Source organism: Mastigoproctus giganteus, chromosome 8, assembly GCF_048544385.1.
Source record: "Mastigoproctus giganteus isolate SK-2022 chromosome 8, ASM4854438v1, whole genome shotgun sequence".
NCBI classification, from domain to species: Eukaryota; Metazoa; Arthropoda; class Arachnida; order Uropygi; family Thelyphonidae; genus Mastigoproctus; species Mastigoproctus giganteus.
This window is the reverse complement of record NC_143582.1, coordinates 214,831,200-214,857,355: the sequence shown is the minus strand read 5'-3', so window position 1 is coordinate 214,857,355 and position 26,156 is coordinate 214,831,200. Positions and strand designations below refer to the sequence as shown.

The 26,156-nt window shown below is 38.5% G+C and overlaps 1 protein-coding gene across 3 annotated transcripts in view; it reads right to left on the bottom strand.

The window, feature by feature from the left end:
- LOC150082262 (retinol dehydrogenase 12-like) overlaps nucleotides 1-26,156 on the bottom strand; it is a 72,595-nt gene that overhangs the window by 21,226 nt on the left and 25,213 nt on the right. For all 3 annotated transcript variants that reach the window (XM_090379212.1, XM_090379213.1, XM_090379214.1), the window contains exons 2-4: nucleotides 6,904-7,041; nucleotides 4,927-5,118; nucleotides 4,012-4,170 (exon numbers count right to left, since the gene is read on the bottom strand). In XM_090379212.1, coding sequence (XP_090235338.1) covers nucleotides 4,012-4,170; nucleotides 4,927-5,118; nucleotides 6,904-7,041 — 489 coding nt within the window. The remainder of the gene's footprint in view (nucleotides 1-4,011; nucleotides 4,171-4,926; nucleotides 5,119-6,903; nucleotides 7,042-26,156) is intronic.

Genomic DNA, 26,156 nt, shown 5'->3' with positions numbered 1-26,156 from the left:
ACACCATGAGCTAATCTTGCAGATTGTCTGCACTGCTCAGAAAACTTCATATCTGCCTGCACAATTACCCCCAGGTCCTTTTCATTCTCTACCACTGTCAGTGTAGTACCACAGAGTTGATACATTACTCTGGGGTCACTGCTACTTTACATTTGTCAATGTTAAACTTCATTTGCCACCTGTCAGCCCATCTGCTCAACTTTTCTAGATCCTGTTGCAGCAGCATACTGTCATTAGTGTCCTTAACAACCCTGCCAACCTTCGTATCATCTGCAAACTTGGACATTAAGCCTGATATACTATCATCAATCATTTATAAATACAGAAAACAACAATGGACCCAACACTGAACCCTGAGAGACTCCACTAATAACATTAGTCCACAAAGAGCAGTGTCCATTGATTACTACTGTCTTCTCCCACTCAACCATCCCTTTATCCATAGCAGCAATTTGCCTCCAATGCCACACTGCTCCAATTTGTGCAGCAGTCTTCCATGTGCAACAGTATCAAAAGCCTTTCTAAGATCCAAATATATGATATCAAAAGTTATTCCCTGCATCCAGTTACTTTGTGACCACATCATAGTATCCAATCAAATTGGTCAGACAAGACTTCCCCTTAACAAAACAATGCCGTGTCCGAGCTATAACTGAAGTCTTGTCTAGATGGCCTGCAGTGCTGCTTTAACCAGTGCCTCCATTAATTTCCCTCGAACAGAAATTAAACTAACAGATCTATAATTACTTGTGTCACCTTTTGATCCTCCTTTGTGAATTGAAGTCACATTTGCACATCTCCAGTCCATGGGTACCTTCCCTGAGTCCAAGGAAGCTCTCATAATTATGGCTAAGAGTTTGCTTACTTCATTTGTTGCCTCCTTTAATATAACTGGATAGATCCCATCCACCCTGGGTGTCTTTTTTATGTTTATCTTCAACAATTTCTCCTCTACTTTCCTCTTACTTATTAAAAAATCATCTAGCTCACTTCCAGAGTTTAATTCACCTCTGGTATTCCCCTCCCTGAATAACTCCTCATGGGTGAATGTAGATGCAAAATACTCATTTAGTTTGTTAGCCAACTGAGCAGGATCATCAACAGTTGAACCATCAATATCCAGTGGACCAATCTGATTTATCCCTTTCCTTCTAGAGTTTACATAGGTAAAGAACTCTTTGCTGTTGTTCTTTGCATCGTTTGCCAAATATTTCTCATAATCTGCCTTTGCCTGCCTAATCTCCTTTGCGACTTGGTTACAGACCAGCTTATATCTATCATAGGCTTCCACGTTACCCATTAATTTATGTATCCCATGCATTTTTATTCTCTGCCACGTCTCATTGTTCATCTGACATCCATTTAGGCCTAAACCTTGAACAACATTTCTTAGTTGGCATGTAAAGCCTAGTAGCTTCCAAGATTAATTCTTTGAATGCCTCCCATTTTGAATTTGCTGTTGGTAACATCATCAGTTGGTCCCATCATATAGAATTTAAATACTGTCTCTGACCACCGTAGTCGCCTTTACGAAAGCAAAAACCCTCTCCTTTACCCCTGATGGTAATTACCTCTGAGTAAATCCCACTTCAGCACACTGTGATTTCTTCCACCTAGTGGTTCCTTTATCTGCAGATTCTTAATGCATGAAGAAACACTACTGATAATCAGATCAAGAGTATTACTCCCTCTAGTTGCCTCCTGAACATGCTGATGTAGAAAACAATCATCCAATAAATCCACAATGGGAGAGATTCCTTCGGATTGTAGAAGTGCCAACGTATCACCAACACAAAGGTGGTTCTAAGAGTGAAGTAGGTAACTACAGACCAATTAGTCTGGCTTCAGTGGTAGGGAAAATCTTAGAAACAATTTAGTGCAATCCAGAGATATTTAGATAGATAGTAAGCTATTCTGACACAGTTACTCATGAGCTGAATGTAGGGAACAATTTCGACATTATTTGGATTTTAGCAAGGCATTTGACTGTATCTCTCATGAGAGGTTATTCTATAAGCTGGACATGTTGGGATTACTGGAAAAATTCTAAGATGGATTGCTGGGTGGCTGTAGGGCAGAAGGCAAAAGGGTTGTGATTAATGGATATTCTTCAGATTTGTGTAAAGTCAGAAGTGGGGTCCCCAGGGATCAGTTCTTGGACCACTATTGTTTTTGATATTCATAAACTACATCGACGATGGGATAGAATGCGTGATATCAAAATTTGTAGACAAAGATTGGTAGGTAGTTAATGATCAGAACCAAGCAGTGCTCCTTCAAGATGACTTGAACAGGCTGCAAGAATGGTCAGAAAAGTGGCAGCTATGTTCAGCAAAAATAATTTATTTATTTGCAAACTTCTCGTCCACAGGGCATGCAGAATGCAGCAAAATGCAAGGCCTTACATTTTGGGAATAGCAACCCAAAATAAATTATACACTTGGTAGGGCTGAATTAAAAACAGTACAGGTAGAAAGGGATCTGGGAGTTATAATATGAGCAGATCTAAAGTTTTTTGAGCAGTGTAAACAGGCAGCCAGGAAAGCTCAGTGTTCTATCAATGATTTATCAAACATTATCAGAGATTTGGAGGTCACAGAATTCCTGAATCTAGGATGACGGTTACTCCCACTGTATAAGGATGTATGGAGCTTCATCTGGGAGAAAAAAAAAAAAAAAAAAAAAAAAAAAAAAAAGCACAGAGCTTCTTGAAAGGGTCCAAAGATGGGAAACTCTTATAGCGAGATTGCCAAATGGATGTCCATGCAAGGTAAGACTCCAAATATGTGGGATACAGAGCTTGACAATCTGGCACCTCAGAGATGACCTGATTGAGGTTTATAAGGCTCTGAGAGGGGTTAGTAAAATGAACGAGGGCAGAATTTTCACTGTTATAGAGAATTCTAGAACTCAGCATAAATTCAAATTATAGAGGAAGAGGTTTAGACTAGATTGTAGAAAGTTTTTTTTTTTTTTAGCCAGCGAGTCATTGATCGCTGGAACAGGTTTCCTTCACAGGTAGTTGAGGCTGACAGTTTGAATAAATTCAAAAGTCAACTGGATAGTTACCTATGCAAGGAGAAGCAAATAATTTGTACTTTCTTATCTACTCTTCTTTACCAGCCAGTGCAGAAAAAGCCTCTGCCTTCCTTGCACTGTATGGCTATTACTATATCCTGAAGATGAATTTTCTAAAACATAACATGTGTACTATGCCATACCTTTATGCAATGTAAAGTGATTATAAAATAAAATTGTGTATTTCTTAGCTAATGTACTATTTGTGGTTCTGAGATACCACCAACATGGGAGTCAATTCTTTCCACTAACACAATTAAGGGTTAACTTACATTTATTTATAGTTTACCCAGTATATTTGGCCTAATGGCAGGACTCCATAACAGAATTCAAAAGGTTTCCAAAATTATAGTTTAGTATTTACTATGTGCTAGAATTTTTTGCTTTATAAATTCAGACTTCATTATCCAACAAACTATGAGCATATATCAATTCAAATTTATGTTTTCTTGTGCGTGTCATCTCAGAAAAAGTAAGGATTCTATCATTATTTAGTTTACTCAATCCATTTTAAAACCTTAGAACACTTCAATCAGGCTTCCTTGTAGGTGCTTAGTAGTTACCAGATGCTGTAATTTACAGAACTCTTACACAAGTAAAGTGTTTTCATTTCTTAATTTATAAGAAGCTCCATGTTATGTCATTTACCCAACATATTAGTGTTCTTTTGATTTAAAAAGAAGAGTTTTCAGATATGTTTTTAACAGTTACGGCAGCTTCTCTTCATAAACTATAAAGCTTCTGAGTGAGACTACTTAGAAAAAGATAAAGCTCGGTGGCATATACCATAACAGTTGTTCATTTTAAAATCAGTCATTATATAAAGTTGTAATTCAAGATATTACAGTTATACATCAATTTGAAATCTAGGAACACTACAAACGATTCTGATGTACGAAATATGTTTTTGAATTTTTATTGTATATAACTTACTGATATGAGCTACAGAAGAAACAGTAATTATCCTAGCTGGAGCTGAATCTTTTATACGATCTAAGAGCAGCAGTGTTAATAAAAAATGACCAAGATGATTTACACCAATCTGCATTTCAAAGCCATCTTCAGTTTTCCACTGGGGACAACAAGCAACGGCTATGGAATAAGTAAACAAATACTGTTAGGATTACATCAACAAGGCACCAAATCATCAAAAAGCATATTTCAGTTAAAAAAAAAAAAAAAACATTCAAAATGCTATTATCCTATCTTGAAGCACCTGTATTTTAAATGTATAACATTTAAACTTTTAAATGTTCAAATACTACATGTAATTCTGCTTCTAAATGCTACATAGTTGCAACTGCCCATTATTATTTAGAAGTGACATCTGCTTTTTACGTTAACTATGAGACTAGTACAGAGATAGTCAGTTTTATAGACAAATGGTTTTTATACAATATAATACAATACAAATTAAGAATAAATAAAAAGGACGTAACAGTATTTACATGCCATGGTCGAAAAACTTGACTAATGCCTGAAAACGGGCAGATGCAGTTTAGTGTACTGATGAGAGGCCAATCATGTAATATTCAAAGTTGTATTAGGACAGGATGGGTTTCTTTTTATCATGCATTGCTACCTAAATGTATGTTTCTAAAAATATATTTGTGCAGTTTCAATTGTGTGTACTTGTATTTGAATGTGTAGTATAGTCTGTGCCATTTTAACAATTCCCTATAAAATGGCCTAGTGGCTGGTCAATTACATATCTGCATTAACTTGAAATACATCATTAATTTTAACGATGTTAGTAAGATTGCAATTTGCTTATATGTGAAATCAACACTAAGGATATCTGTAATCAATTTTAAAAAAAAAAATCAGTATGGAAATAATTTACATTACCAGCATTATTAATAAGGATGTTTATCTGAGGTTCTGAATTCAGTATTTCATCAGCAAACTTATGAATTGACTGCAGAGATGCAAGATCAAGTTTCCGTACAACAACATTACTGCTACCCAGCTTATCATTTATTTCAGCTGCTGCCTTTTCTCCTTTGGCTATATCACGGCATGCCATTATGATTCTTCCCTCTAAAAATTGTAACAGGTAAGAAAATGAAATTTAGTCTTTCATAACTGATATAAAATAAAAATAATATTTAATCTTCTACTACTAGTATGGCATCAGACACTATTTTTTAAAATTTCTGATATTAGCATTAGTAAAGGCATATGATGCAAGAAAGCAAGCTTATAACAGCATCACCCAGAGAAAAAAAAAACACCCTTCTCATTTCACCCATCCACTTGCTACAAATGTTTGTCTATTTAAGCTATCAACTTATACAATGACAGATGGAGTTTATTCCAGCAGTCAACCACCTGCTGGGCAAACTTCCACACATCTATCCTACAACTGCCTCAGGTGATTATTCTGAACACGAGGAAGAATCCCATCAGCATTGAGCATGCTCAAACCATTCAAGTCCTTATACACCTCAATCAGATCACCTTGCAGGTGCCTAGTCTCTAGACACTGTAAATTGCAAAACTTAAGCCTTTCTTTGTAAGAGCAACCCTTTGTTCCATTAACTAATCTTGTTGCCCTTCTCTGTACTTGTTCCGGCAGCTCTACATCCTTCTTAAAATGAGGCCTCCAGACCTGTTTACAGTACTCAAGGTGTGGCCTGACCATTGCCTTATACAAGGGGATAATCACCTCCTTATCCCTGCTAGAAAAATTCCTATATATCATTGACAAGACACCATGAGCTACTCTTGCAGACCGTCTGCACTGCTCAGAAAACTTCATATCTGACTGTACAATTACCCCCAGATCCTTTTCATTCTCTACCACCATCAGTGTAGTACCGCACCATTGACACGTTACTCTGGGGTTACTGCTTCCCATATGCAGTACTTTACATTTGTCAATGTTAAATTTCAGTTTCCACCTCTCAGCCTATCTGCTCGACTTTTCTAGATCCTGTTGCAGTAGCGTACTGTCATTAACAACCCTGCCGACCTTCGTATCATCTGCAAACTTAGACAAAGCCTGATATACCATCATCAATATTATTAATAAATACAGAAAACAACAATGGACCCAACACTGAACCCTGGGGACTCCACTAATAACATTAGACCACAAAGAGCAGAGTCCATTGATTACCACTGTGTTCTTCCACTCAACCATCCCTTTATCCATAGCAGCAATTTACCTCCAGTGCCACACCTGCTCCAATTTGTGCTGCAGTCTTCCATGTGCAACAGTATCAAAAGCCTTTCTAAGATCCAAATATATGATATCAAAATTATTCTTTGCATCCAGTTCCTCTGTGACCACATCATAGTATCCAATCAAATTGGTCAGACAAAACTTCCCCTTAACAAACCCATGCTGTGTCCAAGCTATAACTGAAGTCTTGTCTAGATGATCCTGCAATGCTTTTTTAACCAGTGCCTCCATTAATTTCCCTGGAACAGAAGTTAAACTTAACAGGTCTGTAATTATTTGTGTCGCCCTTTAATCCTCCTTTGTGAATTAGGGTCACATTTGCACATCTTCAGTCCATGGGTACCTCTCCTGAGTCCAAGGAAGCTCTCATAATTATGACTACGGGTTTGCTTACTTCCTTTGCTACCTTCTTTAATATAACTGGATAAATCCCATCCACCCCAGGTGCCTTTCTTAGGTTTATCTTCAACAATTTCTTCTCCACTTTGCTCCCAGTTATTACAAAACTATAGCTCACTGCCAGTTTATATACATTTTAAATTTGTAAATAAAAATAAACCTAGAGTGAGAGCAATATTTTCTTCAAAAAATAAAAAAAATAAATAATTTAAAAAACTGGCCAAATAACAGGAATTTACCTCGAGAAGCAAGATCTTCAACAGTTTCTTTCCCAATTCCTGTATTTCCTCCTGTGATAATTACTGTTTTACCATTTAGTTTTTCAGTACAGGTACATTCTGTTCCTCCAAGCCAACGAAACATTATGACTCCACAAACTGAAATGAAAAGAAATCAACATTAATTTATTTCTTAGTATTCTGAAAGCTCAATTAATTATAATAAACCAGTGGTATACAACCTTTTTGTGAATGGGTTTAACATAATAGTTATCCTTTAAAAGGCATAAAGGGAATTTTTGGTAAGTATGATATGCATACAAACACTACATTGATTTCAGAACAAAATGGCAGCATTAGACAGTATCCAGTGTACTTTTTAACATTGCAGCTAAAAGATAAAATACTTCTTGGGATGCTTTGAAGGGCATAGCAAAACTCTAAGAGCTAGCCTTAGCCTGCAGATTGAACACCACTGATATAAAATCAATATAGTAGTATTAGTAGTGGCAAATGCAAGAAAGCAAGCTTATAAAGCATCAGTCAAAAAAAAAAATAAAAAAACATTCCTACATTATCTGTCCATCCCCTCCAATAATTTGTTCTTCTTTGAATGTATTAAAACTACTTGCTTCAATAACAACAGATATAAGTTTGTTCCAACAACTGACCACCAGCTGGCTAGGCAAGCTTCTGCACATCTATCCTACAACCATCCTTCAATTTGAATTTGTGCCCCTCATATGTGTAGCCTGAGCAAGAGGAAGAATGCCATCAGTACTGAGCTTGCTCAATCCATTCAAAGCCTTAAAACACCTTCACCAGATCACCTCACAGGTTCCTAGTCTCCAGATGCAATTGGAAAAACTGAAGCATTTCTTGGTAAGACCACAGTTTTGTTCCCTTCACTAATCTTATTGCTCTCTTCTGCACCTGTTCCAGCAAATCTACATCCTTCCTAAAATGAGGACTGCAAACCTGTATGCAGTACTCAAGATGCAGCCTAAGCACTGCCTAGTATTTGTTAATCACATACAAGTATCTACAGACAAGCTAAATTATCAGATATGTCAGTGATTGAAAATTGTCCAATATTTCCAAGTATCAGTACACAGGCAGAACTTCATAAATCTGGAAACATTGGGACGTCAGGATTCTTGAAAATAAAAGTAATGTATGGAAACTGTAATCTACTAAAGAAAGATTACTGTACTCTGATGAGCAGCAAAATAGCACTGCCACTTTGGAAATTCTAGCACACACACACACACACACACACACACACACACACACACCTCTCCCTTACTTCAGGAAAACATAACACCTTTTATTTTATGCTTTGATATCATCTGTAAATAAAATATATGCTATTCACTATCCCTAAAATGAGATCACTTATTTCCTTGTTATTTCCCCCCTCACAAAAACATGAAGACTAGATCAGCCCATGCCGTTAACCTCAAATAGACAAGGGGCCTCCGTAGCCAGGTGCGGCAGTGCGTAGCACACGCTTCTTGATTAAACCGGGGTTCGAGCCCGTGACCACCAAATACAGAGGATGCAGAAAGGTCAGGGAATGACCACCGCATATCCCCGGAGCAATATGGCCTTAGTTGCTAATGTTCCTAAAAACCAAATAACAACAACAAATAGACAAAAAAAACAAAAAAAAAAACTGTCAGTGGCACTTGACATGAGAAACTGCCATAACTTGCCAAAAAAGGGAATTTCACAATGTCAAACTCATGCTATGACAAGGGGCAAGCTGTCCTGAGGGTGGCCTGCCCCTCAAGGGGTGCACTGCACTCGGGCGGCAACGTTCAAGGGGCACCTGAAAACCTAAAACTTATATACACACATGAAGAAAATTTTAAAGGGGGAACTAAATTTCAATTGGCACCCGGGCACTACATACCCTAGGAATGCCCCTGGATATGACTGGATTTTTACTGATTAATTTACTGATAAGCAAGCTCCTTGTGTCCACTGTTGCTTTTTAACAATTAAAACCAACGTTTGCTGTTATCCAAACTAATATACACATCTTTAAAAGTTTATACATCATATAAACTTTTAAAGTAAACAGTTTATTTTCTTTTTGTAACTGTAGAAGATTATGCTTGAGAAAGACTTCTAGCAGTCGCTGTATTAGCAACTCAAGGTTTGTAGTGATGAGTGCTATGCTAAATTGTCTCAACTCCCAAATGAGACAATCTCATAATGAAATGATTCCCAGCAATTAGGGAATTTACAATAATGTATATTTTGTGGTACATTTTGGGTGCATTCAATTATACCTCACAGGTTAAAAAACCTATGTGATGTACTCAGACAGTATCCGTTTTCACCTAAATGGATGTTGTCTCTGAGTACTGAAAATGGATGCTGTCTGAGTACATCACAAGTTTTTTAACCTTAACTTTTTAAGGGGAGGGGGAAGGAAATGCTGTCATTAGTTCCAGAGCTGTTGTGACTGCATATACTTATATTACTGCGAATTCAGTCATCTTCCTAAAACTATATAAATAAAACATCCACCTAGTGCTGAAAAGCTAGTTCCACCTCTGGAAATGGATTAACCTGTCAACATGAAATTTGGTACAAAAGTCTCTAAAAAATTTTTAAATAATTTATGAAAAGCTAAAAGGTCAGAGCTGCTGTTACAAATGTACAGTAATGTTTCTATGGAAAGGGATGGGATGGTTCTGGAAAACCATGGAACTGGACATAACCTACTCAAGTACCAACAAAATGTGCTGAAAATATGGTGTCGGTCAAACCTTTCCTTCCAAAGTAATGCCCAAACATCCAAAACAAACATACTTTCATTTGTACCTACAGATTTCTGTAGGGTGAACTATTCTCTGTAGCAGCTTAGTCAACAGATTCATTGCTGTCTACAACTTGTTCAGAGAGGTTTGGATTTGGTACCTATTAACGATTGGCAGATTTCTAAATTCCTCTTCAATCAATGCTGTAATTACCTGATCTCAGGCAAAGGGAGGAGGATTCTCCTACAATCGCGATAATAATAAATTACAGTAGAACTTGGACAAGAAGTTTTTCAAGAGACTGGAGGTTTAGAACTTCTTACACACATGAAGAAAATTTAAATTATCTTTATGTTCACGGGAAAACTTCTTAGAAGGGAAAATGGCTTAAGGGTATGAAATATTAACTACACAAATAAAAATGAAAAGATACATAAGTTAAAGATGATTTTTAATTACTATTTCAGAATTTATAAATATTTTACTCTGCCTATGGAAAACATTTTTAAACTGGGGATTTCTAATTGCTTAACGTTCTGTTCATTAAACTCATTACCAAGTTGGAAGAATGAGCTCCTTTGGAATTACAACATATCTTAAAAAGTTCACAATTACAGTAAGACAGAGCAATAATCTACTAAGTAATTCAGAACCATTCACAACCATCAGAACTTAATGCTGCCTACTTATCCAATTATGGATATCAATGAAAACAATTACAATATATATATACGTATATCCAGTAAAAATTTTAATACATATTTAATTACAAATGGTTTGTATCTTTCGAGGCTAAACGGTCCTCTTCGTCAGAAAATACTAACAGAATGGAGACATTAGAGACAATTTTAAATGATACAGTTGTGCACACAATGAGGCGTGCATGAGTATGAGGTTGACCATTCAACCACTTATCTGTCTCAAAACAGTTGCCTCCAAGATAGGGTGTAGTCTCATTCCCGTGCTGCGGTTCATAGTTTTTGAATTACATGATATATTAAGCGAATCCAGCCAGAGGCGGTGGCAAAAGTGTCGGGACTAGTCAATCACTTCGTAGTTGCGCTTGGGATTAAGTTCATGGTGGGTCAACCAGAAGTGTTCTGTGATTGCAGATTGGTCAGTCTCAGAAAGGAGAATCAATCTGTCGTGCTCTGCAAGGCAGTCTTGAAGGCGTCTCAAGGTCTCCCCCTATATAGCAACTGTTATAATCTTTGCAGGTTATGCAGTATACTACCCGCTGTGCAAGAGAGGGGTGACTGGAATCTTTATGCTAGAAACCAGAGAACGCAAGTTTCTATCAGGTAGCTGCATCCTCAAAGGATTTTTGAAATCTGGCCCGACATGCCTGGATAGTAGGCAGTAGGTACATTGGCATGAGTTGATGGCAGTCTCGGGTGGATCGCGAGCTCCTGCGCTTGCAATAAGCAGTTGTCCAATATGTGGGTTGGATAGTCACAATTGACCAAGTCTGTCCTCACTCTGGAAATCTCATTGCACCTAGCTTCATCTGTGCTGGAGTGCTTCCAAGCCCGGGAGAACAGGGTGTCGGCAGTGCTGTTGAGATGGCTTGGGGCATGGCCAGATCTGTAGCTGGTGAACTGACCGCACCACATTGGCTTGTGGTATACCGAGGTTTTCAGGTGTGGGGCCACACGTTTTACCAGGACATTCAAGAATGGAAGGGATCCGTCCACTTCTAACTCTAAACTGAACTGGATGAACACTGACAAGGAATTGAGGTACTCCGGTAGTGTTGTTTCAGAACATAGGATGACTGTGAAGATGTCATCGATGTATCTGCACCGTGTTGTAATAGATACAGGTGGATTTGGGAATATCTGTTCTTCCGATTCTTCCATGACGATGTTGGCCATGATGGAACTAACAGGAGCACCCATGGCAGTGCTGTGCACCTGCTTGTATAAGGAATCTTCAAAAGGTAATGACGCTGTCTGATAAACACAGGTTGAGGGTGGTACAGATGTCGTCAGTGGACAGTGATTCTGCTAGGCAGGTTTGGGTCATTCTCCAGAAGCCTCTTGGTGCGGCTTACGGCCTGTTGGACAGGAATCTATGTAAACAGGGACACTACATCGAACTACACCATAATCTTTGTTGTCAGAGATTGAGAGCTCTTTAATAAGGTGAATGAACTTGCCGCTGTTAGTGACAGTGTGGATGGTATTTCCTACAAGGTGTGCAATATATTTAGATAGTTCATATGTAGGTGCATTGTAGCAGGACACAATGGGTCGGAGAGGAATGCCTGGCTTATGAATCTTAGGCCATAAAACTGATGTTTTATGGCCTGCCTGAGGTAGTAAGACAATTCTGAGGTAGTTGGCAGCCTGTGGCACAAAGAAGCCACCAAATTGAAGCAGAAATTCTTTGCTTTAAACCATGCATAGATAAGTTTCTTTACGTCTGACTGACCCATTGTGTCCTGCTGCAATGCGCCTACATATGAACTATATAAATATATTACACGACTCCTCACACCTCTTGTAGGAAATACCATCCACACTGTCACTAACAGCTCAGAGTTCATTCACCTTATTAAAGAGCTCTCAATTTCTGACAACGAGATTATGGCATAATTCGATGTAGTGTTCCTGTTTACATCGATTCCTGTTTTTTAAAAATTATAACTAATAATAAATAAAGATAGAATAAACTAAAGTAAAATTAAATATAAAGTAAAGAATTTCCAACGAAATAAACCACATCTCCCACAATTCCTTATAATTAGTTCACTATCTTACAGTATATTGCATTAAATAAATGTTTTCAATACTAAGTTTTTTTGTTCTCAAAAACCATTGTTATTTATAAGTACTTAATAATAATTTTATATTATTATGCAATATCACTTATAAAAACATAGTACTGGAAATATTTTATAATAAAAATTCAAAACTGCTATATGATATCAGAGAATATAGGCTTAGTGGTTCGCGATAAAAATATTATGTTATTATTATTAGCCATATGGTGCAAGGAAGCCCGAGGCTTATGCTGCACCAGCCAAAAAAAAAAAAATTTCTGAATTAACCAGAGAGAGAGAGAGAGAGAGAGAGAGAGAGGTAAGAAGTGGAAGGGAATCACTAAGAAAGAGAAGAATGATGATATCCAGCTCAGGACCCTGGGTGTGCCAAGCCCATTCTCACCAGATGTGAGCCCCTGGGATTATTTTGAAAGGCGTTTGCGAGTCAAAAAAGGTTGGGAGCTGCCGCAGTACATGAATGATGTTTTCATTAAAGTATACTAATTTCCTGGAGGAAATTAGTATACTGCACTCTGTTTCCAGTAAGTTAACACCAGAAGGGTAAACGTCTTCACACAATAATGGTATAATGTATATTAATACATTCCAGTATTAATGTATAAATTATTAATGTTATTAATTAAAACAATATATTAATATGGCTACTCTCATCCATAGGATATTGCAATCATTTTATTGTCAATATAACAAAAATTTAAATATATATTTAAAAAAAACCAAATTAAGTTGAAACTTATAATTTTTGATCAATATGAAATATTAAAAAAAAAAAAAGTGATTTGGCTGCTATTTTTAAATCTTGATTTTATTAGAAACAGAATTGCTTAATCTTGAGCATTTCTTCTTGAAGTTTTGAATTTTCATTCATATTTTGCCTAGCACTGCTCTTCAACCATTTACCACATTTATTTCTGAGCAGACTTTTTTTCTCACATTGAGACACTAAAACTCATATGTTGTTGTCCATGTTTAAAACGCACTGCATTCAGCCCACGGTAACAAACATGCTATCCAGTGCTTCAGCTACAATGTACAGTACACAGAGTAGTAGTACTACTGTGGTACAGTACATGGTAGCCTATATGATATGTATAAAAAAAATTAAAAAAATTGCGGATTTATGTTCTGATTTTAATAAAATTTCATGGATATCCACCCACTGCTAGTCGTGTTATTACATGTGGACGGAAAAAGAAAAAAAAAAAAAAAAAAAAACTGCCGTTGTAACACTACGACGCACAGAATAAGCTAAATCATAGAACGCCAGATGTAAATCAATGTTACACGCGCGTGTAAGGGCGGAAACACTATCACTTCACGAGACTTCACTCATATTAACGTCAAATGTGGGGGAGCTATATTTACCAATTAGTTTATTGCTCGGAGAGCACTGTTGTCAGTGGCTGTATTCACAAGATAACACGTCGGGCTTCAAGGCCGAATGACAATGTCAGGAGCTCAGATTTTTCTGTTCGAACAGAAATTTCGTTAGGCGTGACAAGAAGAAAATGGAGGAAATGCTAATATAAAATTAAATTTGAAGAAAATAATTTGTTTTCAGCGCACAAGTAAGAATATCCGAAAACAAATAACTTCAACGACGTTGCTCTTTTGCCTATTCCGAAGCACCCTCCACTTCGACCAGCTACTCGGCATACTCACCACAAATGGCCAGTCACAGGGACGCTCAAAAATAGCCAAAGGAGGAAAACAGACCAACAGAATTACAAATTGCGAGGACGAACAAGTCGATTATTTCAATTTGCACAACTCATGATTTCTTACAAGCTCAATTTTTAGGGTTGAGAAGTAGTTTTTTGTTGTTATTAAATTTCATTAAAAAAATTTTTGTTTCGTATTTTGACAGAATAAGTTAAACTTGCCAGAATAAACAAAATTAAACTTGCAGTATTTTAACTTAACTTTTCCTTAGCGCTGATTGAATTTCGAAATTGCGTATTTTACCCTTGAATGTCATCCTTAATTGGATTATATAGGAAATTAAATTCTTCTTTATTCATCCGTAAGTACATCTTGAAACGATTTTCACCTTCTAAGTCCTGCTGTAAATGATGGAATTCGCCTTTTTCTGTTCCAGTTTGTGTATCCATTGTGTAGGCTTTTGTTTTCGAGAAAACAAAAGCCTACACAATCTTCTTTGAAATCTGAAAAGGAGGATGAACTGTGGCAATTCATTTCGCTTCAGCTTTCCTCAAAGAGAATGACACACATACAACGTTACAGGTTGCCAGACGTACCCCTTTTGGAAGTATAATAAAATTTCCAAGATACCCCTTTTTTTAACAATTGAAAAAAAGCAGAAATCATAAAACACCCTATTGAGATGATTATTTAGGAAGAAAGAATTAACTGACGATAAAGTTGTTGAAATGCACCCTTAATTTGATGTTTGATGTTTCAAACATCAAATTTATGATGTTTGATACTAAAACATCATAACTTTGATCCCTCATCAAGCAGCAGGTGGTCTCTTTAAATACGCAGCAGCACGTTGCGAAGCAAAGTTTCTTCTGCTGTGAATGATGTATTAACTAGGCAGTATAATCCCGCCAACAAAAATTAATTACAGGAGGCCAGGGAATACCAAATACCAGGGAATACCCTAGGAGGCCAGTTCCTAGGGAATACCAAAACACGATTTCTCTCTCGTGATTTTATTTCTAAATACGTCAGAGTGGTGATACACAACTGGTCTCAATGTAATAAATAATGTTGAGACCGAAAAAACCTGTATTATTATACTGAGCGGACAGAAAACATGGGATACCTACCTAGTAACGGGTAGGCCCTACTTTCGTCCAGATAAGGGCAATCACACGACGGGATATTGAGTCCACAAGTTCACGAAATCGTTCCACAGGCATTTCCAACCATGCTTGCTGCATTCGCGGTTTCACCTTGCTTAGACATGTATGGGTTAATCTTTGAGACAAGAATATAACTACTGGCAGGATCAACCAGGTAGCATTCGCAACAGTCCACGAATGCTGTCCATAATTCCATCGCATTCCTGGGTGGAGGATCCAAAGCTCGAACGGACTTTTCCACAGAATCCCAAATATGCTCCACAGGGTTCATATCCGGTGAACGGGGAGGTCATTTCATGGTGGTAAAATATGCGGAATGCTCTTCAAACCATGTTCTAGTCACCGGTTCTGTGGGGAGGCACATTGTCCTGTTGAAAGAGTCCATTGCCCTTTGGGTGCACTCTGGCCATAAAGGGATGTACTCTGCAAGGATGGACAAGTAACCTGGACCATTCAGAAATGCGTCTAGACGTACCAACGTGTATCAGTTGAACATGCCCCAGACCATTACAGACCGTCCACCAGCCCGAACAGTTCCTTGTTGACATGACGGGTGCACAGCTTCGTGCGGTTTCCGCCATATAAGCACCCTCTCGTCCGTTCGAAATAACTGAAAACGGGACTCACCAGACCAGGAAAACCGCCTCGCCATGTTCTTTCGCCCAGTTGAGGCGTAGAGTCCTTTGTCGTGGTGTTAGCAATGGGACTCTGGTGGATCGGCGGCTGCCATAACCTATTGGGGCTAATGATCGCCTGATAGTCTTGGTAGAGACGATTCTGGCATCCCCATCGTTGAAGGCAGCGGTGATTTGTGCCCCTGTCGCTCTCCGGTTGGCTAACACAATGCGAGAAAGACGTCGACGTTCATCTACATCTTTCTCCTCCCACAGCGCTGTCCACGATAGATGTTATTCCGGAAATGGCGTATTCTATACTGTCGAACGCAGATAGTGCAATTTCTGTCCCACCTCCGCGATAGAGTAACCCATGCGTCGGGCAGCTACTATCATCCCTCTTTCAAAGTCTGTTAACTCACGACGTTTATCCATACTGACTTTGAATTACCGTCTACGTGAATGCAGTGTACCTTCAGTGGCGGACAAAAAAAAAAACTGCATCACCTTAAAAAAAGTAACATTTGTAGTGAAACATAAGATATTTAATCCCAGGGGCTATCTGGAGAGTATGGGCTTGGCACACCCAGGGTGCTGAGCTGGATATCACCATTCTTCTCTTTCTTGGGATTCCCTTTTACTTTTGACTCTCTCTCTCTCTCTCTCTCTCTCTCAGGGTAACTCGAGGAAATTTTTTTTTTTTTTTTTTTTTGGCTGGTGCAGCATAAGCCTCAGGCTTCATCGCAACGTGTAGCTAATAATATTGTTTGATCAGTCATTTTGTTTGTCGCAAAGCAAAATGTATTGCGTCAAGCAAAGGTAGGTATATATATATATATATATATATATATATAATTATTATTTTATCTTTCTATTGTGGTTTATAGTGTTTATTTTCTTAATTACGGGTGAGACAACAGAAAAATCTAGAAATAATTTAAGGAAAACCACTATAAAAGTATATTAAAAGTAAAATACAACACAAATTATCATATTACTAAAGAATAATATATATATATATATCCCATCTAACAAATGCATTTCAAACATTTCTGCAACCCACAATGCTGCGGAAAACACATTATTTTCAAAATTCACAAGTGGTGCAGTTTTTTTGTCCGCCACTGTATATATCTGCCATGCGGTGGGCTCGTCTACTAGGAGAGGGGTGACAGCGTCGCGTTACCGAGGAACCCAATGAGTTCTGTCCTTTCAGTGTACACGCCCCGTTTCTGACACGCCCGCCGACTTTCCAAAATGTTCAAGGAACAAGCTTGTTGCACACGTTCAGGTAGCACTGCCCTCAGGCGAGAGAGAGATAGCGTGTGTGTGTGTGTGTGTGTGTGTGTTTATTGCACAACAATCAATTGTAACCGGTTACAGTGCTGCAACGTCCCTTCACAGCCATCATGAGAATCGAAAAACAATTGTCGCGAAATTCTAAAAACGACGACACAAATAAATTAATTCACACATAAATAACGATTTTAAAGTTAAACTTAACTTCTTTTAAGAGACCACCTTATTCGGTTTGTTACCGTGTTCACAAGAAGTACAAAAGTGATTCGATTCGCGAATGATATCCCCCCCCTGTTTTATATCAAATTAACGACACCTGACACGAGATTATTTATATAAACCAAAGTATGAATAGCTAGCTATTCATGCATGCGCGCGTCAGCGGGTCCGAAATATTATAAGGTCTGAAATATTATTAATAGAATTAACATTTAATCTCATTTCTAATGTTTCGGAAATTAATAATTTAAAATATTCACGCTGTTTATTAAGAACCTTGGCTTCGTTAAAAAAGAAACGTCCATCAGTGATTGCATGAAACGCAAGCTCAGATGCACCCGTCCTAACTGATGCCAAATGCTACTGTATCCTACCGAAGGTAAATTTTGGGTCGAGCCAATATAAGTAGAATTGCACTCACCACAAGAAATATTGTAAACAATATCGTGAGCTTCCATGGTAGGAACTACATATACCCTATACAGGGTGTCTCAAAAATACACGGCATAACTTCAGGAATGAGTTCCTCATATGTAAACAAAAATATTTTATATCAACATAGTTCCGGAAATGCTTGGTTCCCGAGTTATTAACCGGAATGTCTTATCACCCGCAGGTGATTTCCTTCATCACAAGGTACTGACAGAATCTGGTGGTTTTCTATTCCAACCATGTACTCAAATCAGGAGCAAGCGGATATGCACTTTATGTACGGTTTGGCGAACGGCAATGCTCTGGAGGCTCGTCATTTGTACCAGAAAGTTTCCCAGAACGAAGATGTCCAGACAGGAAAACGTTTGAAGGTATCCATCGCCCCCTTTGTGAACATGGAACTTTTACACCTCGTGCTGCCAACAGAGGACGACCAAGCTCTACGACTCCTGAAGTAGAGGAGATTTTGGATGTTGTGCCTACCACTCCTGGAATCAGCACACGCAGAATAGCAATGCAACTGTCTGTTCAATGTTCGACTATTTGGAGAGTGTTGCGAGAACACCATCTGCAACGGGTACAGGCCTTGTCACCAGCAGACTACCCTGCGCGAGTAATGTTCTGCCAGTGGTTCTTGCAGCAGTGTGGTACAACTCCTCACTTTCCTGCCTTAGTGATATTCACAGATGAAGGAAATGCTCTGGTTCACACGAGACGGAATCCAAAACTTTGACAATCAGCATGTATGGGCTGAGGAAAACCCACATGCAATTCTTCTATCACATCACAAACAGCGGTTGAGCCTCAACATTTGAGCGGGTGTTTTTGGTGATAAGTATTTGGGTCCCATGTACTTCCAAACAAACTCACAGGGCAAGCGTACAGAAACTTTCTGGAAAACAACATGCCTGATTTCTTGGACGACACGCCACTGATCATTCGTCAACAAGTACACTTCATGCACGATTGCGCTCCCGCACATTTCAGCCACCTAGCCCGCAATCACCTGAATCGAAGGTTTCCTGGTCGGTGGATAGGTACAGGTGGACCAACTGCCTGGCCTCAACTGATTTACACCCACTGGATTTCTTCTTGTGGGGCCATTTAAAGTCATTGGTGTATTCGACTCCGGTAGCTGATTGGAAACTCTCCGCAATCGAATTGTGGCATGTTGTGAGACAATACGAAACATGCCAGGAATTTGATATCGTCTTCGCGAGTCCATGAGACGTCGATGTGAGGCCTGTATTCAGGCAGAAGGTGGACATTTTGAACAATTACTATAAGGTGATGTGAACAGTTAAGTGTCATAGACAGACCTTCAAAACTCGGAAACCAAGCATTTCCGGAACTATGTTGATATAAAATATTTTTATTGTCTACATATGAGGAACTCATTCCTGAAGTTATGCCGTGTATTGTTGAGACACCCTGTATTTCAAGATAGCATGGAGCTTACTCATGGGTTGTGGAACAATCTTAAATTCAGTGTTCTTAAATATGTTAATAAATTGTCTATACCAATGTTGTATATACGGAACTTTAATAAAACGTTTGTGATCCGCCCTGTCATTTGTTGTACCCGTCTCCAATTTATATTTCGCCTGTTGACTAATCTGCATAATAGTATCTAATGAATAACCCTTATTTAAAAATCTTTTTGTCAGTTCCGTGAGCTCATCCAATAAAGATTATTGAGTAGAGCTGTATCTATATGCATTACGAAACTGGTTAAAAATAATGCTCCTTTTATATGTGAAAGGGTGGTAGCTCAAACGATGCAAAAATTTTCCAGTATTCGTTGACTTCCTATGAATTTTAAAAAATATGTTTTCATTAACTCTGGTTAAAGTAAAATTTAGAAAATTTATGGATTTGTGATACGGGATTTCTATTTCTAGAGTGAACTTAAGTCGAGTATGAATGTTATTAAATGTAACCAGGACTTTCTGTACTATATATTTATTAGTAATTATTACGATATCATAAAGATATCTACCATAGAACGTTATATTAGGGAGATGTGGCGTTAAGTATAACTGCTCGATCTTATTTAGATAAATTTCAGCCACCAATCCACTGAAGCTAAAGTCCCATTGGTAATCCGAATATCTGCTTGTAAATTTTATCTTGGAAATTAATATAATTGGTTTGTACAAGAAATTTAATCAAATAAAATATTTCATTTCTGGGTAAATTTGATACGTTTAAACAGATTGTCTGATCATTGATAAGGTCCCATATTAAGTCAAGGGCTATGTATATAAAGTGCTTAGCATCATAATACACAGCCATTTCTGAATAAACAGAAAATTTTTAAGGTGGCATCGTTTTAGGTTATATCTCATATTGTGAATACCTTCACAACGAGTTGCCATGATATTGCACTACTTCGAATAAGTAACGCTTCACCTAAGGAGAAGACTAATGTTACTTATTCTCAGATAGGTACCACCACCCAGACAGCACTGTTTCAGGACTATTTGGCCCTTCTTCAGTGAGTGGGTAGGTACCCAAGTGATGCAATGATGGCAAAAACAGTTATGAAGTATAACTCCACAATATGAGAGATGCCTGATGGTGTATGATGTATTTAGACTAAGGCGCATTTAGGGCTAGAGCCTCAAGCTAAATTTGTTCGCAGCTTGAGGCTCTAGCCCTAAATGCGCCTAAGTCAAGGGCATATTCTACATGTACGTTGGTATACAAGGAAACATCTAAAGAGAATAATTCGTCATCTCCATTTAGCGTTTTTTAATTGGTTGAATAACATCTCTGAATTCTTTAAACTTTAATGTTAAACGCAAAGGTTTAATGATGTTGTAAAGATACTCCACGAGCGATGCAAAAGCTGTGTTTCTGTAAGAAACAATAGATCTAATAGGGTATCCTATTTTATGAAGTTTGACTTGTCCGAAAAGAGTTGGTACCGCATTAGTCCTAGCCTTAAGGGATTTTAAAGTGGCCATTGAAATAGTTTTTTTCTGTACTCAGTTAACTTGTAAACAACTTAATTAAACAATTAAAGTTCTGCATATACAACATTGGTATAGATAATTTATAAACATATTTAAGAACACTGAATTTAAGATTGTTCCACAACCCGTGAGTAAGCTCCATGCTACCTTGAAATATAGGGCATATGTAGTTCCTACCATGGAAGCTCACCTATAATTTAATTATTTTCACCTATAATTTAAAGATTATTATAATAATAATAATAATAGGACTTATTGGGCTTCATAGTCCCTTTTGATTTGAACTATAATATACAGTACACTGAGAGTATATTTTAGTCCCTTTTGATTTGAACTATAATATACAGTACACTGAGAGTATATTTTAGTGCATATAGGTAATAATCATCCAAAGCACAACCTTAATTCGAGTCTGGAGCAAAATATATCAAACTCTAGAGTAACTTGGAAATAAACATAACCGCTGTTATGTTTATTTCCCTTTTCTTACTTATATAAGGCCAGAGTTGTCTGCTGTGGAACCCCATACGTCTGAGTGTGCGGCGCATCGTCATTTGGAATATTGTTATTGCATTCCCCATATTGTATTGCGATGTCAACTGTCCCACAGTGACCAGCCACCACCTTAAAGTTGCCGGTGATACAACGCGCTGCGCCCATCACGAACATCCACCTTGCGTAATTCTGTCGGCGGGAGGTAGTTTGACCCGTTCCCCACCATTTTTGAACACCTTAACCACTGTGTGCCACGAGCAACCGACAACACAAGCCAATTTCTGATATGGAAGCACCCTACAATGAGCTCCCACAATCATATCCTTTTGAAACATCGTGATATCAAGTCCCATAACTGGCCTTCATCACTTTATCATCTGGACTTTCACATTCAGATGCAAACTACCACGCTCTAGCTTAGGAAGCTGTTCAACTTTTTATACTGTGAGCTATGCAGCTAGTCCATTACGGATGGGGTGGTCATAATGCAGTGATCACTACGTGTATATTATATAGCATATAGGTAATATCATCCAAACAACATAAATTGAGTCTGGAGCAAAAAATATCAAACTCTGAAGTAAATTGGAAATAAACATAACCGCTGTTGTTTTTTTCCACCCCCTTTCTTCTATAAATCCCAATTATTTTGTTCTTTTCTTGAATTCCCGAGTGGCAACTATGGCAGGAAACTCCTCTAAACGAACTGCTTGCTTCCATAATAAATTACATGTGAAAGGAAATAGGCTTACTACATATAATAGTAGGATGTAACCTGATATTTGTAAGATGAAGCGTTATCCTTGAAGCTGGAAACTGTTTTAGCCATCAAGGACAAACTACCCTACAACTTGTTATCCAAGTACTGGAAAATCAACATAACGTGCCTATTCGCAGGTACAACTAGATCCATTAATAACAATGATTCCGAAAGAAGAAAGGAAAAGTTAGATCGTCGTTTAATCTGTAATTTCAAAAACATTCCTGTCACTTGAATTTCCTTGTTCTAGTGGGGTTAATACATCCGCCATTTAACGTGATGCAGGATTACAAATTCGAATGTAAGCCCATTCCTATCTAATCCTATTGGTGACGCTGGAACCATGTAGGTGAATTTTAAATCCATCTGTATGGGACATTATTTCCTTTGCTAGCTGCAAATCACTACAAAAATAATGGGCACCTGTACAACTAACCATGCAGAAGGCTACCACTCCTTGCTTTATATTGTAGAATGCAGATTAATGCTAACAAGTGGCGTGCTCCAGCTTTGCGTACTTTTCCACCAAATTGCAATTAGCCACTTGAAATGGGCATTATAGCCTGCTGGAGGAGAAAAATCAATCATATACAGTATTACACTTCATCGCCGAAATTTAGACGCCGGCAGAACTTTCGAGCTTATCGCTCACTGGCTGCAATAGTGGCACAACTCAAAATTCTAAGTTAATACAACTGATGAGGTTGGGTCTACTTTTCAGAGTGTAAAACAAGGTTTTACACTCTGAAAAATACAGTTACAACCGAAATAACTTATATGCTTAGAGAAAATAAATTAAAAGTTACATAATGCACATGGGTAAATTAAAATTTACCCATGTGCATTATGTATAGGAAACAGTAAACCCAGAGAAACGTATCAATTCTGTGGTACTACACTGACAATGCTAGAGAATGAAAAGGACCTGGGGGTAATTGTGCAGGCAGATATGAAGTTTTCTGAGCAGTGCAGACGGGCTGCAAGAGTAGCTCATGGTGTCTTGTCAATGATATACAGGAATTTTTCTAACAGGTATAAGGAGGTGATTATTCCCTTGTATAAGGCAATGGTCAGGCCACACCATGAGTACTGTATACAGGTCTGGAGGCCTCATTTCAAGAAAGATATAAAGCTGCTGGAACGAGTACAGAGAAGGACAACAAGATTAGTGATGGAACAAAGGGTTGCGCTTACGAAAAAAGCCTTAAGTTTTGCAAATTACAGTGTCTGGAGGCTAGGCACCGGCGAGGTGATCTGATAGAGGTGTATAAAGCTTTGAATGGTTTGAGCATGCTCAATGCTGATGGGATTCTTCCTTTTGCTCAGAATAATCACCTGAGAGAGCATAAATTCAAATTGAGGAAAGACAGATGTAGGATAGATGTGCGAAAATTTGCCTTTCGCCAGCGGGTAGTTGGTTGGTGGGACGGACTTTCATCCCTTGTTGTGGAAGTTGATAGCCTAAACAAATTTAAGGCTCAGCTGGACAGGTATTTCGAACGAACGAGGGGTGAAATGGGAGTGGTTTTTTTTTTTTTTTTTTTTTTGGCTGATGCTGCATAAGCTTGCTTTCTTGCATCATATGCCTCTACTGATGCTAATGTCCATAAACTGCATCTATAATCCAGTCGGTTTGCTTGATTTTCTCGATGAAAAATCCCTGTTAACATCGCCTGAGACCAACTGAGCCACGGAGTGAAAAAGGCCCGTAAAAGTAACTAGCATCACTGATGGGGCTTGAACCCGAGCTTTTTCCACCCTGTGTGTGGGGGGAAGAGATTATAGCCATTGTGCTACCGCGAGAACTCTGCCGAGATAGAAGCCATATCCCATTTCATAAGGCAACTGCAAAATGATTGATTGATTTTTGATTTTTGGTAGTTATTGGCGCATCGGCTTCTGTGGCCATATTGCACCTCCCAAGGTTTTTGCAGTACTTTGATCCAAGCCCGAGGCGGGAATCGAACCCGCGACCTTTGGGTTGCCGGGCAGGTACTTTACCCACTCGGCTAGCCCGGTCGGCCTCAACTGCAAAACGCACTTGAAATACCACGTCTGTACAGTATGGAGATAGCCCATCTGAGATCGGTAAAAGGGGAAATCGTAAGGATGGAAGACTTCGAATATGTGGGCTACAGAGCTTTTTTTCTTTTTTTTTTTTTATTTCTGTAAACCCCAAACACGAGAGGTATTAGAACCTATAGTACTTAGTACCGTGCTTGGGTTGGAGGTTGAGAAAACTAAAGAAGACATTTGTTGACATTGGACTTCTGTAGACTGTAATTTTCAGGAAATACGTACGAAGGAAGGTTGATCCAGAAAACGGCAGTTCAATAAATAAACGAGGAAGAAGAAAAGTTGGTTCTGTGAGTTTGAAGTTGGACAGTAAATGGATGTTGGCTGGTGGTGGCACGTGTTCGGACTATTTTGAAAGAGGGCGGGAATTATAGAAGCCAATTCAGAAGAACAGTGCCCATGGAAGTATCTGTAGAAAAGGCATGCAGCAGAAACAGTACGTCTATGAGACAGCGAGTGGAGGGACTCTGTTAGCGATGAATCATTAATTAACCTAACTGCCCTCTTCGGAATGGAATCAAGAAGCCTGAGAGAGGTTCTGGGGGCACCACCCCAGATGTGGGAACAATATTCCATGACAGGGCGGATTTACGATTTATACAGAGTGAGCAGCTGTTTGGAAGAAAAGTAACGCCGAGGGCGAAAGAGAAAACCAAGTTTTTTAGATGCAGAGGAAGCAATATTTGTAATGCGCTTGTGCCAAGAGAGATTAGAAGTCAGAGTAATCCCCAAAAGAGATATCATTTTGTCTAGAAATCGGAGTGTCACTAAAGATAAGCATAGGAGCAGAAGAATTCTTTTTGCGAGATATAAGACAAGACTAAGTTTTAGGATTGAAATCAACTAAGTTGTCTTTGCCCCACTGGAGAATTACCCGAAGATTGGCATGCAAGGAATTGGTAGCAGATATTCAAGAAGTTCAAGCTATTTGAACAGGGCAAGGTTTCTCAAAATGGAAAGTGGAATGCAATGTGCTATCATCGGCAAAACTATGGATAGCATTTCCAGTCAATGGAAGAAAGTCATTAATATACAAGAGGAAAAGAGTGGGTGAAAGAACTGAACCTTGGGGGACACCGGCATTAATGGAGAAGTTAAAAGACAGAGAGCCATCTACCATCACCCTCGGTGAGCGATCAGAGAGAAAACTGGATAACCAATAACTAAAAACAGTTGGCAAACCATAAGATGGAAGCTTGTTTAGAAGACCTTTATGCCAAACACGATCGAAAGCCTTTGAGATGTCAAAAGCAACTACTTGTGTTTCACCGAACCTTTCCATTGAATTAGTCCATAAATGGGTAACATAAGCCAGAATATTACCAGTGGATCGACACTGACCGAATCCATACTGGCGATCGTTGATCAGACGGAAGGTTTCTAGGTAGTTTAAGAGTTGGCAGTTAATTGATTTCTCCATTACTTTAGAAAGAGTAGAAGTAATTGCAATGGGACGATAATTGGATGGGAGGGATTTGTCACCCTTTTTAGGAACTGGCTGGATATGAGCAAATTTCCAAGCAGAAGGAAAAACACCTTTGAAATAAAAAGTGAAAAAAGGCGGCAACGAATAGGAGTAAGTTCAGGAGCACAGGTTTTGAGAAAAAGTGGAGAAATACCATCGGGAACTGGAGGTTTCTTAGCATCAAGATTTGTCAAAATATTTCTGACATCCTTTTGGCCGAAGACCACAGGAGGCATTGAATGGAGCGTGTTGGGAATTGTGGGAGGTGTTTTACCAATATCATTAAAACATATCTTGGAAGAAATATGGGATTCTAGCAGGTCAGCTTTATCCTTGACTGAAGTGACAACAGAACCATCTGGTTTGGACAGAGGTGGGAGCAGAGATGGGCAAAAGTTGCGGCCAATAGCTTTGGCAAGAGACCAGAATGCTCGGCTACTATTAGGGCAAGAAGCAAGTTTTCTACTCTTAGCCTGTTCAAACTCTAGTTTGGACTGATTAATAACTGCTTTATAATTGTCGCGAGCTTTGGTGTAGGCAGAAAATGAATCT